This window comes from Esox lucius, chromosome 15 (assembly GCF_011004845.1).
Source record: "Esox lucius isolate fEsoLuc1 chromosome 15, fEsoLuc1.pri, whole genome shotgun sequence".
NCBI lineage: Eukaryota > Metazoa > Chordata > Actinopteri > Esociformes > Esocidae > Esox > Esox lucius.
The window spans coordinates 2,259,993-2,277,339 of record NC_047583.1 but is presented as its reverse complement, the minus strand read 5'-3'; the positions used below and the strand labels follow the sequence as shown (position 1 = coordinate 2,277,339).

The window sequence follows — 17,347 nt, the reverse complement described above, 5'->3', positions numbered from 1 at the left end:
AATTGCCATGAAAATCTTACACTCGCGTGTCCGTTTAAAAATGCTTCCACTGTTCTTACATCGATGCAGCATTTCGCAATTCATATGCAACTGAACGCATTGTGTTTAAACAATACGGTTTACCTCTAGCTGCTTATCAAGAAACAATTCCTTACATTCATGCCATTTGAGCATACCAACAAAAATACATGAGAAACACAACCCAAACCTTCTATAAACATTTATTCACTTTATTGGCCACAGAAAACCAGCTCAGACAAGTACACCGTATTGTTTCAGGACAGCAGTGTACTTTGAGATCTTGCTCTCCACGTTCTTCTCTGCCAGTTTAGACAGCTTGATCTCCGTCTTTTGCTTGCCATACCGGATGTTAGCCTTCCCTTTCCTCTTCTCCTCTAAAGTGGCTGTGATAGCCTGGTACTTCCAGCCAACCTCATGGGCAAGCCGTCCAAGAAGGGCAAACTGGGGAGAGCAGGTTCAGACAGCACAAAGAGGGGTAAATGAAACAACTGTCGTAAATGGACAACGCCACCAGTCAATAACAGGTCATAAGATAATTTGAACCCCAATTATAGTGGCAAAGTATCTCAGATGTAAGAACATGTAGTTCTCATGGTCATTGAATGCTACTGCTTACATTGGAGAACATGCTGACAACACCAAGTCTCTAGCAAAACCCATTTAAACTAATATCCAGCTAGAAATAATGGCAGAGCTACAGCAAAGACTGAAACAGCCAGACTGGAGTTGATAAACTCAGTAGTTTCACGCAGATTTGGGGTTTACCTTGCGAGTGGGCTTCAGGCGCACAATCTTCAGGGCAGCAGGTACAACCATGCGCTTCCTCTGTGAAACAAAGACACATTAGTCCCTTAAGCCACTGTCAGTACATTAGAATGGGAAGGCACTTGCATCTCAGATTCATTGGTATTCTCAAAGTAATCACTCAAACAATGTAGGTATGAAAAAGAAGCATCATCGACAGCACATTGCCATAGTAAGCGCTGGATGATTGGAAAACTCACCTTGTCATAAGGAGGGGGGATCCCATCGAACACCTTCAGTCTTTCCAGTGCAGCCTGGCCTCTCTTGGTTTTGTGAGGGAGCATACCTGTTGAATTCCATGAGAACAGACAAGTTATCTTAGGATATCCCTAGGCAAGTCAATCACCATGTATGGGACAGGCCCATGGTCTCCTAAACCTGGTCCAGGTGCAACCAAGTGGAAACCATTTGTTTTTGTCACAGTACTACAACTGATTTAAAACCTAAGAGCTGATTATGGATCATTTAGTTTAGGCACAAGACTGAGTTCAGGAGATCCTGGAATATAAAATACTAAAATTCAATGCCAATCTTAGATTTCTGATCAAGGAATTGGCATGAAGCCGTAACTTCCAAAACCTATACCAAGGACCAGTAATGTGGCCGCGACTCAACTCAGGAATCAGATCCGTTAGTGTCTCATCAAAATGATCAGCTTCAGGATAAGTTCTCATCATAGTCAAGTTGGAACCATGTTGCACAATTTAGACTTCAGAAAGTTTAAAATAATTAAACATGGAACATTGAACAGCAAACTAAGCTTAGCACCAAGCCCCAGACCAGTAAGATAGGGAACACATCCACCAACACTAATTACAGTTAGTGATTTGATTTTAGAATGATTTTTAATATTTAGAATGTTGGGTGGCCATATTGGCTTGGCAAGTAGGTGCAGGGAGTTAGTCTTTGGCAGTTGGTGTGTTTAAGTGAGACTTCTTACCCCTTACAGTCCTCCAGAAAATTCTGCTGGGAGCCCTGAAGTGGTATGGTCCACGAGAGGGGTTGGTGTTCATCCTCTTACGAAGGAAAGCAAGGTACTTCACTGTTGACAGTAAGAACAGAGGTGAAACAAAGGCATAGTTTGGCAATGTCCACACAGTCACACAATTCACAACTAGTGACATAGTATATTTTGCTTAGTCTCAGATGGTAGTGCATGTAAAATATTCTCATAGTCGTAAAACTCAAATATTTACTGTGTTAAACATCACCGACAAGCTAAGTGAGAATTACCAAATTAAAAAAAGATCAGACAAGTTCAAAATAGCAACACAGAAGATTAACCCAAGAATATATAGAGGAAATAACTTACATTTGTTACGGTAGAAGTTTCCAGAGATGTTAATACCCTCACATCTCACGACAACCACCTTGTGACCTGAAAAGAGGACAGTTCATGACGTACAGTGACAAATGAAGTACACCAGCCAGCTGTATAATATCCACTGTCTCAGATTAATGTTGAGTTATCATAGTAGTTACTCAAGCAATGTAGGTAAAAAAAAAGCATCATTGACAGTTGCAGTAAGTGGGACATACCTATGCCCAAATGTCATTAAATAGTGGTATTGATTAGTCATACCATGAGTTTTAAATCCATCAACATTCATGACCCAAAGACTCACCTAGCAGAACTTGCTTTGCCACAATGGCAGCAAGACGACCAAGCAGATGTCCTCTGCCATCAAGCAGCAGAACCTAAGAAGAAAACAAGTCATAAGGGAAGAGTGGCCAACACATGAGGTTCAATGGAGTTGCTTTTTAATCACGTCTCAGGTGGTAGCGCGTGTACGGCTCTCTCATGGTCATTACACTCGAATACGTAACTGTGGAAAACATCACGGACTAGTAACGAGACCATTCTCACGCATTTACCTAGAGTTTAGAGCCACATGGGCCACGTCTCGATTGCAGGAACGTTCAAAGCCTTATCTGTGGCTAAAAAAGTATGTACGTTGTTTCGCGAAAATGCGGCCTTAAATTAACCTTAGCAATGTAGTTAACTCACTTACGAGTGGACACTAAGCCAGTTAGGGTGATTGAGAAAATCAACATGACAACCACAGGCATTTTTCTTCGAAACTGCCTAAGAATTTGTGATACATTTTGAAGAAGTTGTTGAAACTACGTGTATAGGACGGCTAGCTTAACTGGTACTAACTCAGCTCGAGTAAAGCAAGGAAAGCATGACTAGCTTAGCAACAGCAGCCAACACAGTACTGTCAAATAATGCGACAAATACATAGAATGATCTAGCCATGTCTCCATTTCAAACACGATAACACTTAACTCCAGTTAAGATTTTTTTTTTTTTATATATAAATAGATATATGAATCAAATCTAGTGATGTTGGTTATTGAGCCGCTACACACCTTATTGAACCGGTCCGCCATGATGTGCGAAAAGAAAGACAGACGGGGTGGCCCGCTGTAAAAGACAGGGGTTTCAAGGCGGAGCTTCACGATTTAAGGAAATGACGAGTGCTTTCCTTCTTCGTGGGATTGATGCAGCGTTTCATACACCGCGTGTAAAACTCGCCACACTTAGGCACCGTGAGGATTACAGACACTGTAAAGTGTCCCTTTACAGCAGATGCTGAGGAGTACAGAAATCGTAAAAATTGGTTCTCAATAAATGTACAAAGTGTGTGCACTCCTACTATGCAGTTTTCCAACATTGTTCCACAGTTTGACTCAGGGATTTGTATGCTCAGTTTGAAGGGGGACAACATAAGGGAGTTATACTTGGTGACAGTGGCTATGCACAGACCAACTTCTTGTTCACCACCTACCTTCATGCAATCCAAGCTGAGCAGCGGTACAACCAGTGTCTCAGAAACACATTGCGCTTTAAACCAAGAAGATGCTGTGTTGTCATAATTGCAACAGCAGTGCTTCACAATTACCTCAAACCGCATGGCTGCCCAGATCCTCAAAGGGAAGATGAGGATGACCCAGATCTTCCCATTGTTGAGGTAGACCATCACAGATATGGACTAGCCTGCAGAGCTGCATTTGCTTTGCAGCACTTCTCGTAACAAAGATACCTCAAATGATTGAGGACAACAATTGCCATTGATTGATAACAACATTTTTTTTTTTCCTTTTCAGAAATTGAGATATCGGAACTGGTGCTGGTTTCAGTAAAACATTGGTACTGCTGCTGCTTCATGTTTCTCTCCTCCTTCATAGCTAACTTAACATGAAGTATTTTTATCTTCATTTCATGTTCCTCATCCTTTAATTTGTGCTCATGAAATTCCATGGCCAGTTTCTCATGCATGGTCAGACTCTTTTTCCTTGTACTCTGGCCCAGATTAGTGACACCATCTTCCCTCCTGGCTGCTGCAGATGTAGTGGGATGACCTTCATCATGTCTCAGGTCCTCCAAGCTCTGGTGATCATCTGAAATATTGTATTGCTGCATTAGAGCACAGTATTTCAAGAGTTGAGTTCATTACATTTTTGACTATGGGAGTGCAAGAGTTGGCGGCCAACATTACATATTCCCTGTAGTCTGAGGATGGCACAAATGTCCTACCAAATGAGGATTGGAACGGGGCCCCATCAGAACTGTCCAAATGATCATCATCAGGGATCCCTTTCCCGAGGGTTTCTGACTATCAATGATCGCAGTCAACAAGTTTCCCAGGTCATCGGTCTCTGGTCTTTCTGGGGGTTATAATATATTTAAAGTATAGAATGGCCTAGTCAATAGCCAGACAAAAACAATTAGTATGTTGAGGCAGAACCTGTAATGAAAAGTTGATTCACAGAAACCTACACATTCTGCAGTTGAAGGGGTCCTTGATTCTTTTCTAGGGCTGCATCAACTATCTGTAGAGGTCTAATGCATATTTTAAACATTCATTTAGGGGGTTATCCCTAAAGTTTGGAAAACTGCCCCTGCTCCCACTGCAAAATGGTCAGGGCTCTAGTGTCTTTGACACTGTCATTCATCACGTATCTCTAAATTGTCATCCCTTGCAAAAATCCTGGTGGCATCGCTAAATAAACAGTTATGGTCATTTTTATTAGAAAATTCCATTTTGAACAGAATTCACAGTTGCTGTTGTCCTGGGATCTGTACAGTTACAGCACCTATACTGGTTGTAAATAATATTAAAGCCTTTGAGAAATTGAGCTGTGTTGCTTTTTGTTGTCAAATCTGTTATATACAGCAGATCACACTAATTTAATAAAGATGTCTTCATTAGGCCTGGCCAAGAATATTTGAATCTGGTGACAAAATGACCTTTGCAACAGAATCAAGGCGATTATAACTTGGAATTAAATCAACATTTCTTGGAGTCCCCAAAGTTCCACAGGGTCAACGTTGGGTCCTATATTGTTCAATCTGAAACTCTAAGAAATTGTAAATTTAGTTTTTATGCTCATGACAGAACTATACGCTCCAGCTCCCCATCTTGAGTAAGCTGTTTCCAACAGTTACAAAACTCACTAACAGATCTTAGGTTGGTACAAAATGCAAATAAAAGTGTGAGATTTTCTAGGTCACAGAACCATTTCTGATGACTCAAATGACTGTAAATGGTTGTCTTATAGAATGTGTTGCTTCTTAGAAATAGCTTGGAATGTGGTTAGATGAAAATCTGTATTTAAAACACTTCAGTGAGTTTGTAAATAGGCTAAATAATTAAAATTAGCTTCTTTCATATGAACCAATCATGTCTGTCATGTACGCTATTGTTCAAGCAACTTCTATGGCCCTGTTGATTATGGTGATGTACTATATATGCATGCTTCAGTTCTGTACCAAGATCTCAAAGCGGTGTACCATTCAGCTGTGCGTTTTGTAATGACGTTCAATTACGTTCCCTTTTTTCAATATTAGTTTTTGGTGAAATTAAGAAACAGGAAATATTCAAGTGACTCTCCAATACTCCTTTAAGCATCCCACATCTCAAACCATAATTGCTAACATGAACTGGATTCAATAATCACAACAGATTAACCATTTTATATATTCTTTTTTAATAACCTCAAGCATATACAGACCAATAAATCACATCTACAGATCTCCCCAGAGAGAAAGTGCAGGTTACCACTACGGCTTGGCGATAAAAAAAGAAAACCAAGCTTTATTTGAATAGAGAAAACATCAGTCATCATGCTTAAGCTTCCTAATTTTTCCCTTGTGGCGGTCAATCTCACTCTGCAGCCTCGAAATCTCCTTCTTGTGGTGGTCAATCTCCTCTTCATGGTGCTGCTTCAGCGCAGCCAACTGTTCCTGCTCTTTACGTCTGTGGACAGAGATGGTATGAAGTATGAGGTTCCATGAAGACACTCGAATATGAAAACAGGCCTGACACACATCCACAAACCCTCTATATATAAAAGTATTGTCCACATACCACACCAGCTCGTGCCTTATTGGTTAAACATGCCATAGTTGGCAACCAAATAGGTCTACCACCTATGCAGTTCCTTCCCAACTCACCTGAAGTACATTTCCTCCTCGGCAGCCTGTTTTTTTCCGAGGGCTCCTCCTGCTTCTCTGATCGTGCCTCCTCCACCGCCTCCTTTCCCGGCACCTTTACCCAACTCGCCCAGCTGGGGGAAATAACATGGTGAGGACAGTAAGTTCCGAATGAGGAACATATATGAGATCGGTATGTTGTTGTGTAGCGCCTAACTTTCAGATGTATGACTTCCACAACACGCAGTACAAAATCCCGTTAAATTGTTTGTCAAAAAAGTTTGACACGTGACAGCACAGATTGAAGTTTCACACGTTCTGGACATATAACAAACACAGATCTATTATATCGCGATTAATTGACGACAGGTTTCAAATCGGTCACACACGCTATAATTTCCCAAATTAAAACGGCCCGACTTTTCATGTGGACTGAACAGGCCCGCAGAATTGACCAGAGAACGGTAACAAAGCATTTAAACACAAAGAAAAACAACTGTTTGCAACAATCGACAGCATCAGATACTACAAAGTCGACTGATAACGGGACATTTTCCAGTCAATTAAATGCAACAATTAAACTAAGGTATTTATCTTCACTTTGAATAAACTGGACTTCTCTTCAAAAAAACAATATAGATCCATATAATTAAGTGTTGATACATGCATCTGAACCTAGATGCACATTAAAAATACAGGTGAAAAAAATCGCAACTTATTTATAACAATTACTTAATGGATAACAAAAACATCATTTGAATTAGTATCATTCAAAGGCCACAGTGACATCACCAGACCATCAAATAACACACACAACCTCAGCCAGTATTAGCAACAGACCGCGAAAAGTAGCATAATATTACATTTTTACCTGGTCTGATGCCATCCTCATCGGCGTGGTGAAGATACTCCTGACGCCAGGTCTTAAAAATCCAGCCATGTTGTCCCAAAATCCAAAATTCACTGGACGATTTGCCCTTGTCAACCAAAATAAACCAAACCTGGACCTAACCATTATCTACAATGGGAGGGGTATTTAACAAATTAGTTTCGGCAGACCGAGTAGTTGGTCTATTTATTAAGGACGATTTGCATACAGGTAAATATATAAACATTTGGGAAATCACACGCTAGCTTCAACAGTTATGCTGTTTTAATAAACGATCGACCGAAAATGTGGCCACCCCTATTCGTTATGGTTAAGTCAGATAGTTGACGACGTGATGCACGCTGCTTCAAGTGTACGCCATTCGCTCAACGTAGTCGCGTTGTCCTCTACAGTCATCCTGACTGTAGAGTCATTCTGATTGATACACCTAATGTGTAAATAGTGGCAGTAAAGTCATATATATATATATTTTTCATTCTCTTTCTCTCTCTCTCTCTTTAATTTTGCAGCCCCCCTCCCAACATTCACACACAGGTCCCAGTACTCTGTCTAAAATAGCAGGATGAAATGAAAAGTGACAGTTTTTATTTAAACTGCACATTTACTATGTTGAAACTCCCTAGAAAATTCTGCAAACTTAATGTAGCAATTTTCAAAACACAGTTACAAAGTGCTTTACAGAACCCAGAGGGAAAGAGATCAGGGTTAAGACAATCACAAACACATAATGTAAAGATACATTTCACTATATTCAACCTCACAAACACAGTGTAAGGCAAAGGAGACCAAAATGTGGATTCCTGGAGACACACCATGAGGCTAGAGTTTATGAAACACAAACAAACAGAGGTATTTACAGACCCACCAACACTTACAGCAGTATTCACATATAATGTGACAGACCACTGTTTTCAGGCAGTTTTAAGCCATTGCTTTCAGTTTCAGTGTTAATCTTGTCAGAATGATGACAGATATGACATAAAGATACTGTGTGATGAGTAAGGTTAAAGTACAGATATAAAGCTTAGAATTAGTTTTGGGATGCCGGAATTTGGGATTAAAGTCTTGAATTGTCATGGAACCACACACACACACGCTCTAAAACCCCTGAAAGAGGACAGTTTTGCAGAGCTTCTTCCTCGTGCTCCCTTTCTGCAGTTCAAGAGAGGTGAGTTTGGCAATGTGGTGCGGGACTTATTTTGAGAAACACAGACACAACCAATGACAACAAGTCAGACTGATGGTTGTCGATGCCAAACTGTCTCCTCAATGTGTTCCCCAAGCAAAAAACATCCTCCGTTCCAATCTCCTCCCGGACGATGTGTGTGACTGTCGACACCTCAGGAGCTTGCCTTGGTGAATCACCCTCTCTGCAGCTCTCAGCACCTTATTAAAATAATAATAATAAAAAAATACATTATATTTATATAGCGCTTTACACAGTGCTCAAAGACACTTTACAAAACAGAGAAAATAAGAACAAAGCAACCTTAATATACAAAGATTAAAAGAAAATCCATGTTTTTAGGAATGGGTTCAGTTTCTTGTTTAACTTATACAGTATACTTGTACACAAAGGAACATTAACTTGGAACAATGTAATTGCAGAACTGGGATAACTTGAAGACAACACATGCAATACCTACCATTTTGACACCTACATGTACTTGATGTTGTGTAATACATACCATTTAGAAACATCTAGGACCTGAAAAACACACTGAATACAAGATAATGCCAAACGAAACAAAACTGCATATTGAAAAACATTTAAACAAGATAACATCATATCAACATACATACCAATCTTTCTGACACCTGCATAAAGTTGATGTTGTGTAATACATACCATTTAGAAGAATCTAGGACCTGAAAAACACATTGAATACAAAACAATTCAGACAAACAAAACTGAAGCAGTTAGGAGCATCTTAGGAACACAATGCACAACAAAAACACAGCAGTAGGCTAGTTCACTACATAGGAAGCTACTTTAAGTTGTGCTAATTTCACATGACAAGAAAAGTGTAGCTTGTGTGGCCAAGCTACTTTGTAAATAAAGGAGTTACTACTACTGAAAAGTTAATTGACTCTAAATAAAGAAGCTACCACCAAAATACTAAGTTACTAGGTAAGCTAGTATTGCCCAACACTGATGATACTGTCTTTTATTTATATATACGACTACATATGATACAGTCTGTGCCACTAAAATTAGCTGGCCAATGTTATACCAGTAATATTTGTTTTATTTCTACAATAGCATTCTTGTGTCAGTTGTAATCTAAGCCAGTGTTATGGAATATGACTAATCAAGTCTCAGTTCATAGCTGGGTGAACACCGGCTGGTGTAGAACAGTAATATCAAAGATCCTTGCTCCTTCTCAACTCTCTGGTTATATTCTAGTCACAAAATACAACCAATAGTACGGTAATGTTAAATCTTACTTGTGAAAAGTAATCCACCGAGCCCTGCTTTTGATGGTCCGCTGATTTGAGCAGGAATATGCTGCACAGTGCTCTGGCATCGTTGCTTCTGCTGCTACGCAACTTTGAGTACGACCGGTCCAAGATGGCTGTGGGATTTCTCTCGCCCAGCAGCCAATGCGGGGTCTACTCTTTATTATGTCTATGGTCCTGACTGCAAGGGCTGCTGCTTAATCATGGCTTTCATTACAATATATGCATGTGGTCAAATTATAGTATGTGGCTATTATACAACTATTTGAATAAAATTGTACTTTTAAAAGCTGACTACAGCCCAACTTTGCTACCGTGGGAAATAAATTGGAAAGTAGACAGGTGCTGTGTGCGACTTTATTCACAATTCCTGCAAGAAAAAGGAAGTCCTCCAATATCAAACCAAACACTTGAGTTACGTGATGAGCCTTGTACCCCCACCCAGCGCCCCCAGGCTTTGTCAACTGGCTTTACCGTCACACCTCTCACACATAGGCACAAAAAGAGAAGAAACATTTACAGAACATTCCAAACAAAAAATATGGAAAAATGAATTTCTTTTTTTCTATTTCTAAATTATTTACAAGTACATTAATGGTCAGGATCTTGTTTACAAACAAGTGCATTAAGAAAACAGAAATGTTATAAAAATGTGATGAAATCTAACCTGAAAATCTTCTCATCATTACTTAAAAAAATTACAGTTTCACCACAATTCGCAAATCCCGGGGAAGTCAGACAATCTAACCACGATACAACTTCAGACATGATCCATCTCAAATAAAGCTCAACAGAAAATCTGAAAAGGTGGGAACTGTTTGGATTACTAGGCTTCAAATGCACATCCCCATAAAACAGCTGCAGAATGAGTCAGTTGACCAGCCTTAGTCAACCGTAATGGAAAATTTTTGTTACATTTTTGCAAATGTAATACTGGGAAAATGGACCAGTAAGGGACATTGAGGAATGAGAAAACACTTGGAATGAAACAATTCTCAGGGGAGTAACAATTCAAATAAGACAAGTAAACAAACTATGTGGCTAAATAAAAGCAATCTTTGACAAATTGTACCTAGCAACAAGTGTATGCTGTTAGCAGGTTCTCATCTATCAGTGACAATGTTGACATTCACAATTTCAATTTCTGAGACTATAGGAAGGTTTGTATAAGTGGGAAAATATTACAATTGACACGAAAATATTGCTAAACAAATGCTCAAAGCTCAGACCAAAGCATGGATTGCTGTCAAAGCTTATGTACAGACGGTTTACCAGGTAAGGAAATGAATGTCCGGGGTGAAACCTCCTTTTAAGGGGATGACTTCATACTGTCATGCTTTTGCAAGTACTGTTTCCAATGGATCTAGATCACGCAGAAGCTCAAAAATAGGATCACTGACTTGCTAGCACATCCGACTGCCCTCCTTTACAACATACCAAACTCTTGAGCTCTCAAAAAAAAAAATCAAATTCACAACATAACTGTAGCTTTGGTGTAAGCTTATGGTGTGTTTTTGACTCCATTACACCTACACTAACTAGCAGACCTCTTGTCACACACTAGATTTGTGAAACCAAGAAGTTAGGGTACTTTTTAAAAACTGAAACCAAATGTATCAAATAAAAGGAAGCTAATGGTGAGGATACGATAAAACACAGTTAGGAAAACAGAGAACGACAGGGCCGAGCCGACATCAGCGGGCCAATAATAGGCCCCTTCGGAAAAGAAAGGAGGCGTGGCTTTCCATTCAGCACCCATCAGTCCTGTTTGGTCCCTCCCAGGGCCCGTAGACGCTCCAGCAGGGGAGGGTGAGAGTAGTGCCACATGGAGAAGAGCCAATCAGCCACCGGGAAGCCCAGGTTGTCCTTGTTGAGCTTGATGAGCGCGGAGTAGAGCTCGGAGGCCCGACCCATGCCCCGCGCAAAGGCGTCCGCCTGGAACTCAAACCTGCGGCTCAGGACAGTCAAGCAGAAGGACAGGACCTGGAGGTAAGAAGAGAAGAGCATTTTGGGTTTCCTCTGGGAAATGTAGCAGCTGCATTTCTACATCTATACATAAAATAAAACAACATTATAAACCTTTTACTGAGGAGAGGATTCCTTCCAGACACTATCATAAAGGCATGATTGATGGAGGGCTGCAGAAAACTCCAAAGCCCTAGTACTGGTCATGCGGTTCTTGTTCACTGCATTCACCAAATTCTTGCCTGGTTGCTTAGTTTGACCAGACAGACAGCTGGGAGTCTTCCCCAGATCTATGCCTTATACAGCATCCCCAAATCTATCCTTTACACAAACAAACCTCAACGTCAGATGTTTTAGGAAGACAATGAAACAATGAGAGTTTTCCTCACCATTCTATGTGTTCTTGAGTATCCAATTCTCAAATGTAATAATTTAGTTGCAATCATTCCATCTCGCCTTACCCTCTTGCGCTCTTGCTGCTGACAACCTCACTTTGGCAACCACTGGTTGATGAGACACTCACCTCATTGTATGGCGAGAAGATGAACTGGAATATGATCATCAACCCAATCAACGTAGGCTGGCTTTCGTAGAAACCAAATGCCATGAACAATTCCTTCTGTCCAATCAGCACCGCAAAGAGGAAGAAGCACAGGAAAGAATTCATCTGCAAGAAAAAAGGAGGAGGAGAATTTTAATCTAAAACATTCATAGGATCTACAGTGACGTGACCTGTTGGTGAAATGATTACGTAATTTTAGCTAATTGCACACAAGATACAACTGACCTCCAGTCACCTGCAGAAAGATTGGCAGCTTTTTAATTTTGTAAATAAAGATTGTCCCAATGATTGAAATAAAATCAGTGAAATAATATAAAAACAATGAAATAAAATAAATAGACTGAGGTGATTGTAAGTTCTCTGTTTAACCCAACTCCTCCCAGCAGATGATGTGGGTTGGGCAGTCACATTGGCACTGTGATGTTCTGATGCATATTAAGGCTGTTCCTGACAAACCTGACTGATGACAATGTTCTTGACAGTGTGGCCCAACTTCCAGTGGCCCAGTTCATGGCCTAACACCGCCAAAACCTCGGAGTTGTTGCAGCCTTGCTTCTTGTTCTGGGGAGAGAGGTATGACGCCACATTCCTTTAGATTTCCTTTTCAAGAATGACGGATACAAGTTCGATTACAGATTCTACTACACCATCTTAGAAACTAAAGCCAAACAATTACATTTGTTCTATGGTTGCAAGACAATATTTATCACTAACGGCTGCTTAGTCAATATGATGTTTGCCATCAAGCTGTTGTCGGAAGTTTACTTCAATATTTGAACACGCCTGTATAAAGTAGCATGTCCAACCTTGGGCTTAGCTTTGGTCTCAGCTGAGGCGTCGGTCTCCTGTGACGGCACAGTCTCCGGCTGTCCTTCCTGGTTGAGGGGAGAGTAGTCTTCCAGCAGGGTGTCGAACAACACTATACGCTTGTTCTTGAAGAACCCGTAGAAATAAGCATTACTGTGGGAGGAGCGTTTAGAACCTGGAATGGTAGGTCAAAAGTCACCATTACGATACAAATCAGCGAGGCAACTTCACAGTCCCTGTGTGGTACAGCTAAGAACTAGGGTGATGGAGGCTGACGTGTTGTGCCTTACCTTCTACCACGTAAACCTTAGTCAGGGGGAAACTGATAGACTTCGACATGCTTTCTATCTCGTCCTTCAGCTCACCATCTGGCAACGGGGTGAACTTGTCAAATAGGGGAGCAATGTAGTCCGCATAGATGGTCACCAGTACCTAAGAAAAAGTATGAATATTTTATTTTTTTTATCCTGTGAGCCTAAGAAACTGTTGCTTTATTTCCATTAATGCAGTGCAGTGACTGACCAGGGAGACCACCAGTGTAAAGAGCCAGGCATAGATGAAAAAGTAGTCTCCACCAATCTTGATGATGTAGAGGAGCAGTGAGGTCACAGGCAACAAGATACACTGAGTCACAATAAACTTCTTCACAGCATCCTTCAGGAAGAACCCCAGTGTCTGAAAGGGGGACCATTGAATAGAACAAAAAACATAAATAATGTGAGTGTTTAAAACAATGCCAGTGAAAAAGGGGTTTTGGTTCAAACTCTCTCTATACTAAGGATGTCCATAGAACTCACAGCTTACCTGCTGATTGAAGCCGTGCTTCTCCTCAATTACAAAGGTGTTGTAGATACTCCATGGAAGGCCAGTAAAGGCACTGAACAGGGTCGCAAGCATCAGAAACGAAAGAGACTGGGAGATCTAAAAGAAATAAGAAAGACAACGACAATACATTTTTGAAGAAAACCTTTGAAATCCGGGTCTGACTATTTTAACATGTAGAATAAACGCACCTCATACTCTGAACCTAATCCAAATCGAGCAGTCACCGTCCCAGCCACTCGCCAGAGGAAAGGGATACCACCAAGAAGCAAGATCAGCTAAAGAATAACACAGCAGTGTCCAACGTTTTGTGAGGATAAGAGTGAAGAACTTAGATGTAATAGTAAACAAAAGTAGCCTAGGTCCTAAAAAAACAGATCTTTCAATTGTACCTACCGTTCCCTCGGTTTCCGAATACAGTCCAGACCAGAAACTGAAGTTGCTCTTGTCCAGATTATAAAGGCGTGACTTCTCAAATGTTTCTGTGTCCATGATCTTCCCCAACTCTTGTGGTACGTGCATGGTTGACCTGTATGTCCTCCGCTGCAGGGTTGAAGAGACACCAGTCAAAACTACACACACAGCCAGCTAATGTAACAGGCCATTACCATGTGACAGTGCATGGCGAGGTCCTGAAGATGGGTCACTTTAACAAAGAAAGCTCTCCGCTGTATCACAGAAGCTATTTCCACTGCCCAAGCTGACTCTCTCCTCTGCTCTCATCCTACTAAATCTATCTGCTGCCTTCAACACAGAACCACCAGATCCTCCTCTCCACTCTGGGTGGGACCTTAGGCTCTGTACATTCTTGGGTCACCAACTGCCTGACTGACCTCTCCAACCAAGTGGTGTGCAGAGAACTGATGTCTGCTCAACAGGCTCTCACTACAGGTGGGACTAACCCAGGCTCATCTCACTCTTCAACCCACTTTTGGTGTGGCTCTCTGCTGGTGCCACCAAACATCTGCAACGTCTTCTCCCATGCCAAACGTCGGGGTGTGTTCAACAAAAAAAACGTGAAGGGATCTAATTGAATCTGTCCACTATAAGAACAGTTTAACAAAACGTTCCTCAACAAAACAAATTGTGTCTGGCTGAATGAATATACCCCTGAAAAGCATTGTCACATTAAACTATATAACTTTAACAATATAACTGAAGTATGTCACTGGCAGCTGCATGCAGCCAGCTAGGTGTGAAATACAATACCAAACAAACCGAAGTGTTAAGGATGTTGCGAAAAAGCAAACGATTAACATTACCTGTCTGTAAGCAAGGTAGGCCTCCCATAGATACACCGTCCACGAGAATACCAGAACAGCATAAAATATCTTAGTTTCGACTGGTAGGTCAAGTATTGTTTCCATGTTTATTTCGGCCTTGATTTCTATGAGGTTAGCAACCGTAGCTGGCTAGCTAGCATGTGTTACTTGTTGGATTGACGCCCGTTTTTAACACGACTGCAATTCTTTATTCAGAAGATAAGATTAATAACTTGAAGATTTCAATAACCCAGCAATAGTAATATGCACTGTTTAACTTGACATAACTATGATCATTGAACCCCTCAAAATGATAGCTAACTCATTCTCATTTGCTTAGTTTCCATTCATGCAATGTAGAGCAGCAGTGAAAATGTTTCCCCGCAAACAAATGGTCGCAAAATGTAGTTCCATGTCTCAAATAAATGAACACATTCTCAAAGGCACGATCACTTATTTAGTGCGATTCAAAAAATAAACCACGAGTTATATATTGATTCGTGATATACAATTCGTAAAGTCATAGGATTAAGGTAGTACTTTACAAAGCCAACAAAATGAATCTATTTAGGATTAAACACAGTATAAAAATCTGAAATATTCTGGTGGAGGGGAAGGCGTTAAAAATATAATATTTATCAGATGTATGTACAGTTAAAGGATGTATAACTGTTTGCTCAATCGTTTAAATGCTTACAATTATTTGGCCATGAAAAAAATGTAAAACAAACACGAGAGCTATTCTTGAAAGGAAACTTTTTTCATGCCAATTGAATTCTATATCAATGCATAGCCTATAAAGTATACATTCTATATAGGTTGCCTGCAGTCTTAACAGCAAGGTGAATTAATTCATCTTTTAAATGTATTTGGAATGCAGTCCATTTCAACTTTGGCCTATGCAAATCACCCATTCTGAACTGCTGCTGTGCGCTTTCCTCTTCCAGCCCCTTGATTGTGATAAGCCAAGTGCTCTGCGGTCTTTCATTGCACTTTTGGCGGTCCAACTTCCCCAATTTCTTCGCTTAACAGGCCATATGGTTCACAAACTCCAGAGAGCCTTAATTAATAATTTTAGAATGGTAATACTGTAACATATACCATTATTTAAACACGTAACAAGAATAATGGTCAAAACAACGACACGAAATGTATGTCTGGCCTTATTGTGGCAATAGCTAAACCATATATTAAAGTATGTAGAGCTGCCACTCTAATAGTGGAAATAGTTATGGTGATTAAAACATACCTGTGAAGCAATCTCTACACTGTCCACTTAGGTGAAACACATGTAGAGAGCTGCCACTATTATCTCTGTAAAACAGTTCCACCCTCAAATGGTGGAAAGTTGCATGTCTGACACCGTTCCTGCCAATAAAGCCTGTCATTAATTCCCAGAGAGCAGCACGCTGGGTTTCAGCTTCTGGAATCCAGTACATTTCAATGTTTCCACATTTGAAATTAGTGTAGTAAATTCACTGTTCTGCGCAACAGTATATTCTAATCCTTTATCAAATAACTTCACAGGCGCTGAAGCTGATCTAAACATTTAACATGTTAAAAAGTTCCCCTTTTCAGAGTAAGGTATATTGCATTAGCGATGTAATCGAACAGATCCAGAGGCCGTAACTTGCAAAACGAAGATCGAATGATTTGCTAGCACGTCTTTAGTATTCACCTAAAACTTTAGCCGACACCTGCATTACGGACGACATTCAAGTTTCTGATGAGGTGAATGAAATAACGCTACAATCACAATTTGTTACCTTTTCAGACCGCAATAGTTATCGAAGTCACTACAATCGTAAAAGACGTAAGCACTAAGACAATTTGTGATAATATACTGAGCATAAATATGAATGCAACAATTTCACTTAAGTGAAATCAAGATGAGTCAATTCATCAGACCCAAATCTATGGATTTGTCAAAACATTTCTGAGGTATTTTAAGCTCATGAATCATTGGCCAACTCTTTATATGCGTTACAATTATATTTTTGTTCATTGTATCATAACCCGCACTTTTCTCAACAGAAAGTTGAGCAATTTAGCCACTTTGGTCAACTATGTACAGTGGAAACATCAATTGGAAGCAGTGCTTATAAACAAAGTCGAACCAATCAATGGACATCCATTGTGTTGGAAACAAGTCTGAAGCAACTGACCAAACTTGGAAAAGCGTTTAAATGCGTTAAGTTAGGATACCACTATTACTGCGTTCAATACATTGGACAGTCACGGCAACAACAGGACTGAACAAAATCCAGTGTTTACACACCATCACACGGAGCTCATCATTAGTGATGTGTATCATA

At 40.3% G+C, this 17,347-nt stretch overlaps 3 protein-coding genes and 3 non-coding genes across 6 annotated transcripts; all 6 read right to left on the bottom strand.

The window, feature by feature from the left end:
* Positions 1-205: 205 nt before the first annotated feature.
* rpl13a (ribosomal protein L13a) lies at positions 206-3,809 on the bottom strand. Its single transcript, XM_010879622.5, has 8 exons — positions 3,732-3,809; positions 3,199-3,291; positions 2,451-2,523; positions 2,138-2,203; positions 1,766-1,867; positions 1,026-1,111; positions 787-846; positions 206-462 (listed from the first exon to the last, which is right to left on the bottom strand). Exons 1-8 carry the CDS (start codon positions 3,807-3,809, stop codon positions 253-255), a joined length of 768 nt encoding a protein of 255 aa, XP_010877924.2. The 3' UTR covers positions 206-252.
* On the bottom strand, positions 1,438-1,507 carry LOC114840995. The gene has a single exon (XR_003782984.1). It is a non-coding gene; the product is annotated as a small nucleolar RNA SNORD50 (small nucleolar RNA).
* Positions 1,962-2,043, bottom strand: LOC114840993. The gene has a single exon (XR_003782982.1). It is a non-coding gene; the product is annotated as a small nucleolar RNA Z195/SNORD33/SNORD32 family (small nucleolar RNA).
* Positions 2,270-2,345, bottom strand: LOC114840994. Its single transcript, XR_003782983.1, has one exon. It is a non-coding gene; the product is annotated as a small nucleolar RNA SNORD34 (small nucleolar RNA).
* Positions 3,810-5,800: 1,991 nt separating the features above from the next.
* On the bottom strand, positions 5,801-7,230 carry atp5if1b (ATP synthase inhibitory factor subunit 1b). Its single transcript, NM_001304236.1, is given in 3 exon segments — positions 5,801-6,089; positions 6,287-6,399; positions 7,137-7,230. Coding segments are annotated over 3 exon segments (324 nt in total). The 5' UTR covers positions 7,206-7,230; the 3' UTR covers positions 5,801-5,947.
* A 2,727-nt stretch (positions 7,231-9,957) lies between these two features.
* On the bottom strand, positions 9,958-15,419 carry zmpste24 (zinc metallopeptidase, STE24 homolog). The gene is made up of 10 exons (XM_010879620.4): positions 15,033-15,419; positions 14,167-14,313; positions 13,962-14,048; positions 13,753-13,869; positions 13,471-13,623; positions 13,239-13,380; positions 12,948-13,123; positions 12,598-12,702; positions 12,103-12,246; positions 9,958-11,597 (listed from the first exon to the last, which is right to left on the bottom strand). Exons 1-10 carry the CDS (start codon positions 15,135-15,137, stop codon positions 11,373-11,375), a joined length of 1,401 nt encoding a protein of 466 aa, XP_010877922.1. The 5' UTR covers positions 15,138-15,419; the 3' UTR covers positions 9,958-11,372.
* Positions 15,420-17,347: the final 1,928 nt, after the last annotated feature.

Coding starts and splice junctions, on each gene's coding strand:
- rpl13a (XM_010879622.5), bottom strand. CDS start 3,809: ATGGTCTACCTCAACAATGGGAAGATCTGGGTCATCCTCATCTTCCCT. Junction 1,868..2,137: donor AAACTTCTACCGTAACAAAT/GTAAGTTATTTC, acceptor TACTGTCAACAG/TGAAGTACCTTGCTTTCCTT. Junction 847..1,025: donor TCCCCCCTCCTTATGACAAG/GTGAGTTTTCCA, acceptor TTTGTTTCACAG/AGGAAGCGCATGGTTGTACC.
- zmpste24 (XM_010879620.4), bottom strand. CDS start 15,137: ATGGAAACAATACTTGACCTACCAGTCGAAACTAAGATATTTTATGCT. Junction 14,049..14,166: donor ATTCGGAAACCGAGGGAACG/GTAGGTACAATT, acceptor GTTATTCTTTAG/CTGATCTTGCTTCTTGGTGG. Junction 13,381..13,470: donor TTACACTGGTGGTCTCCCTG/GTCAGTCACTGC, acceptor ACTTTTTCTTAG/GTACTGGTGACCATCTATGC.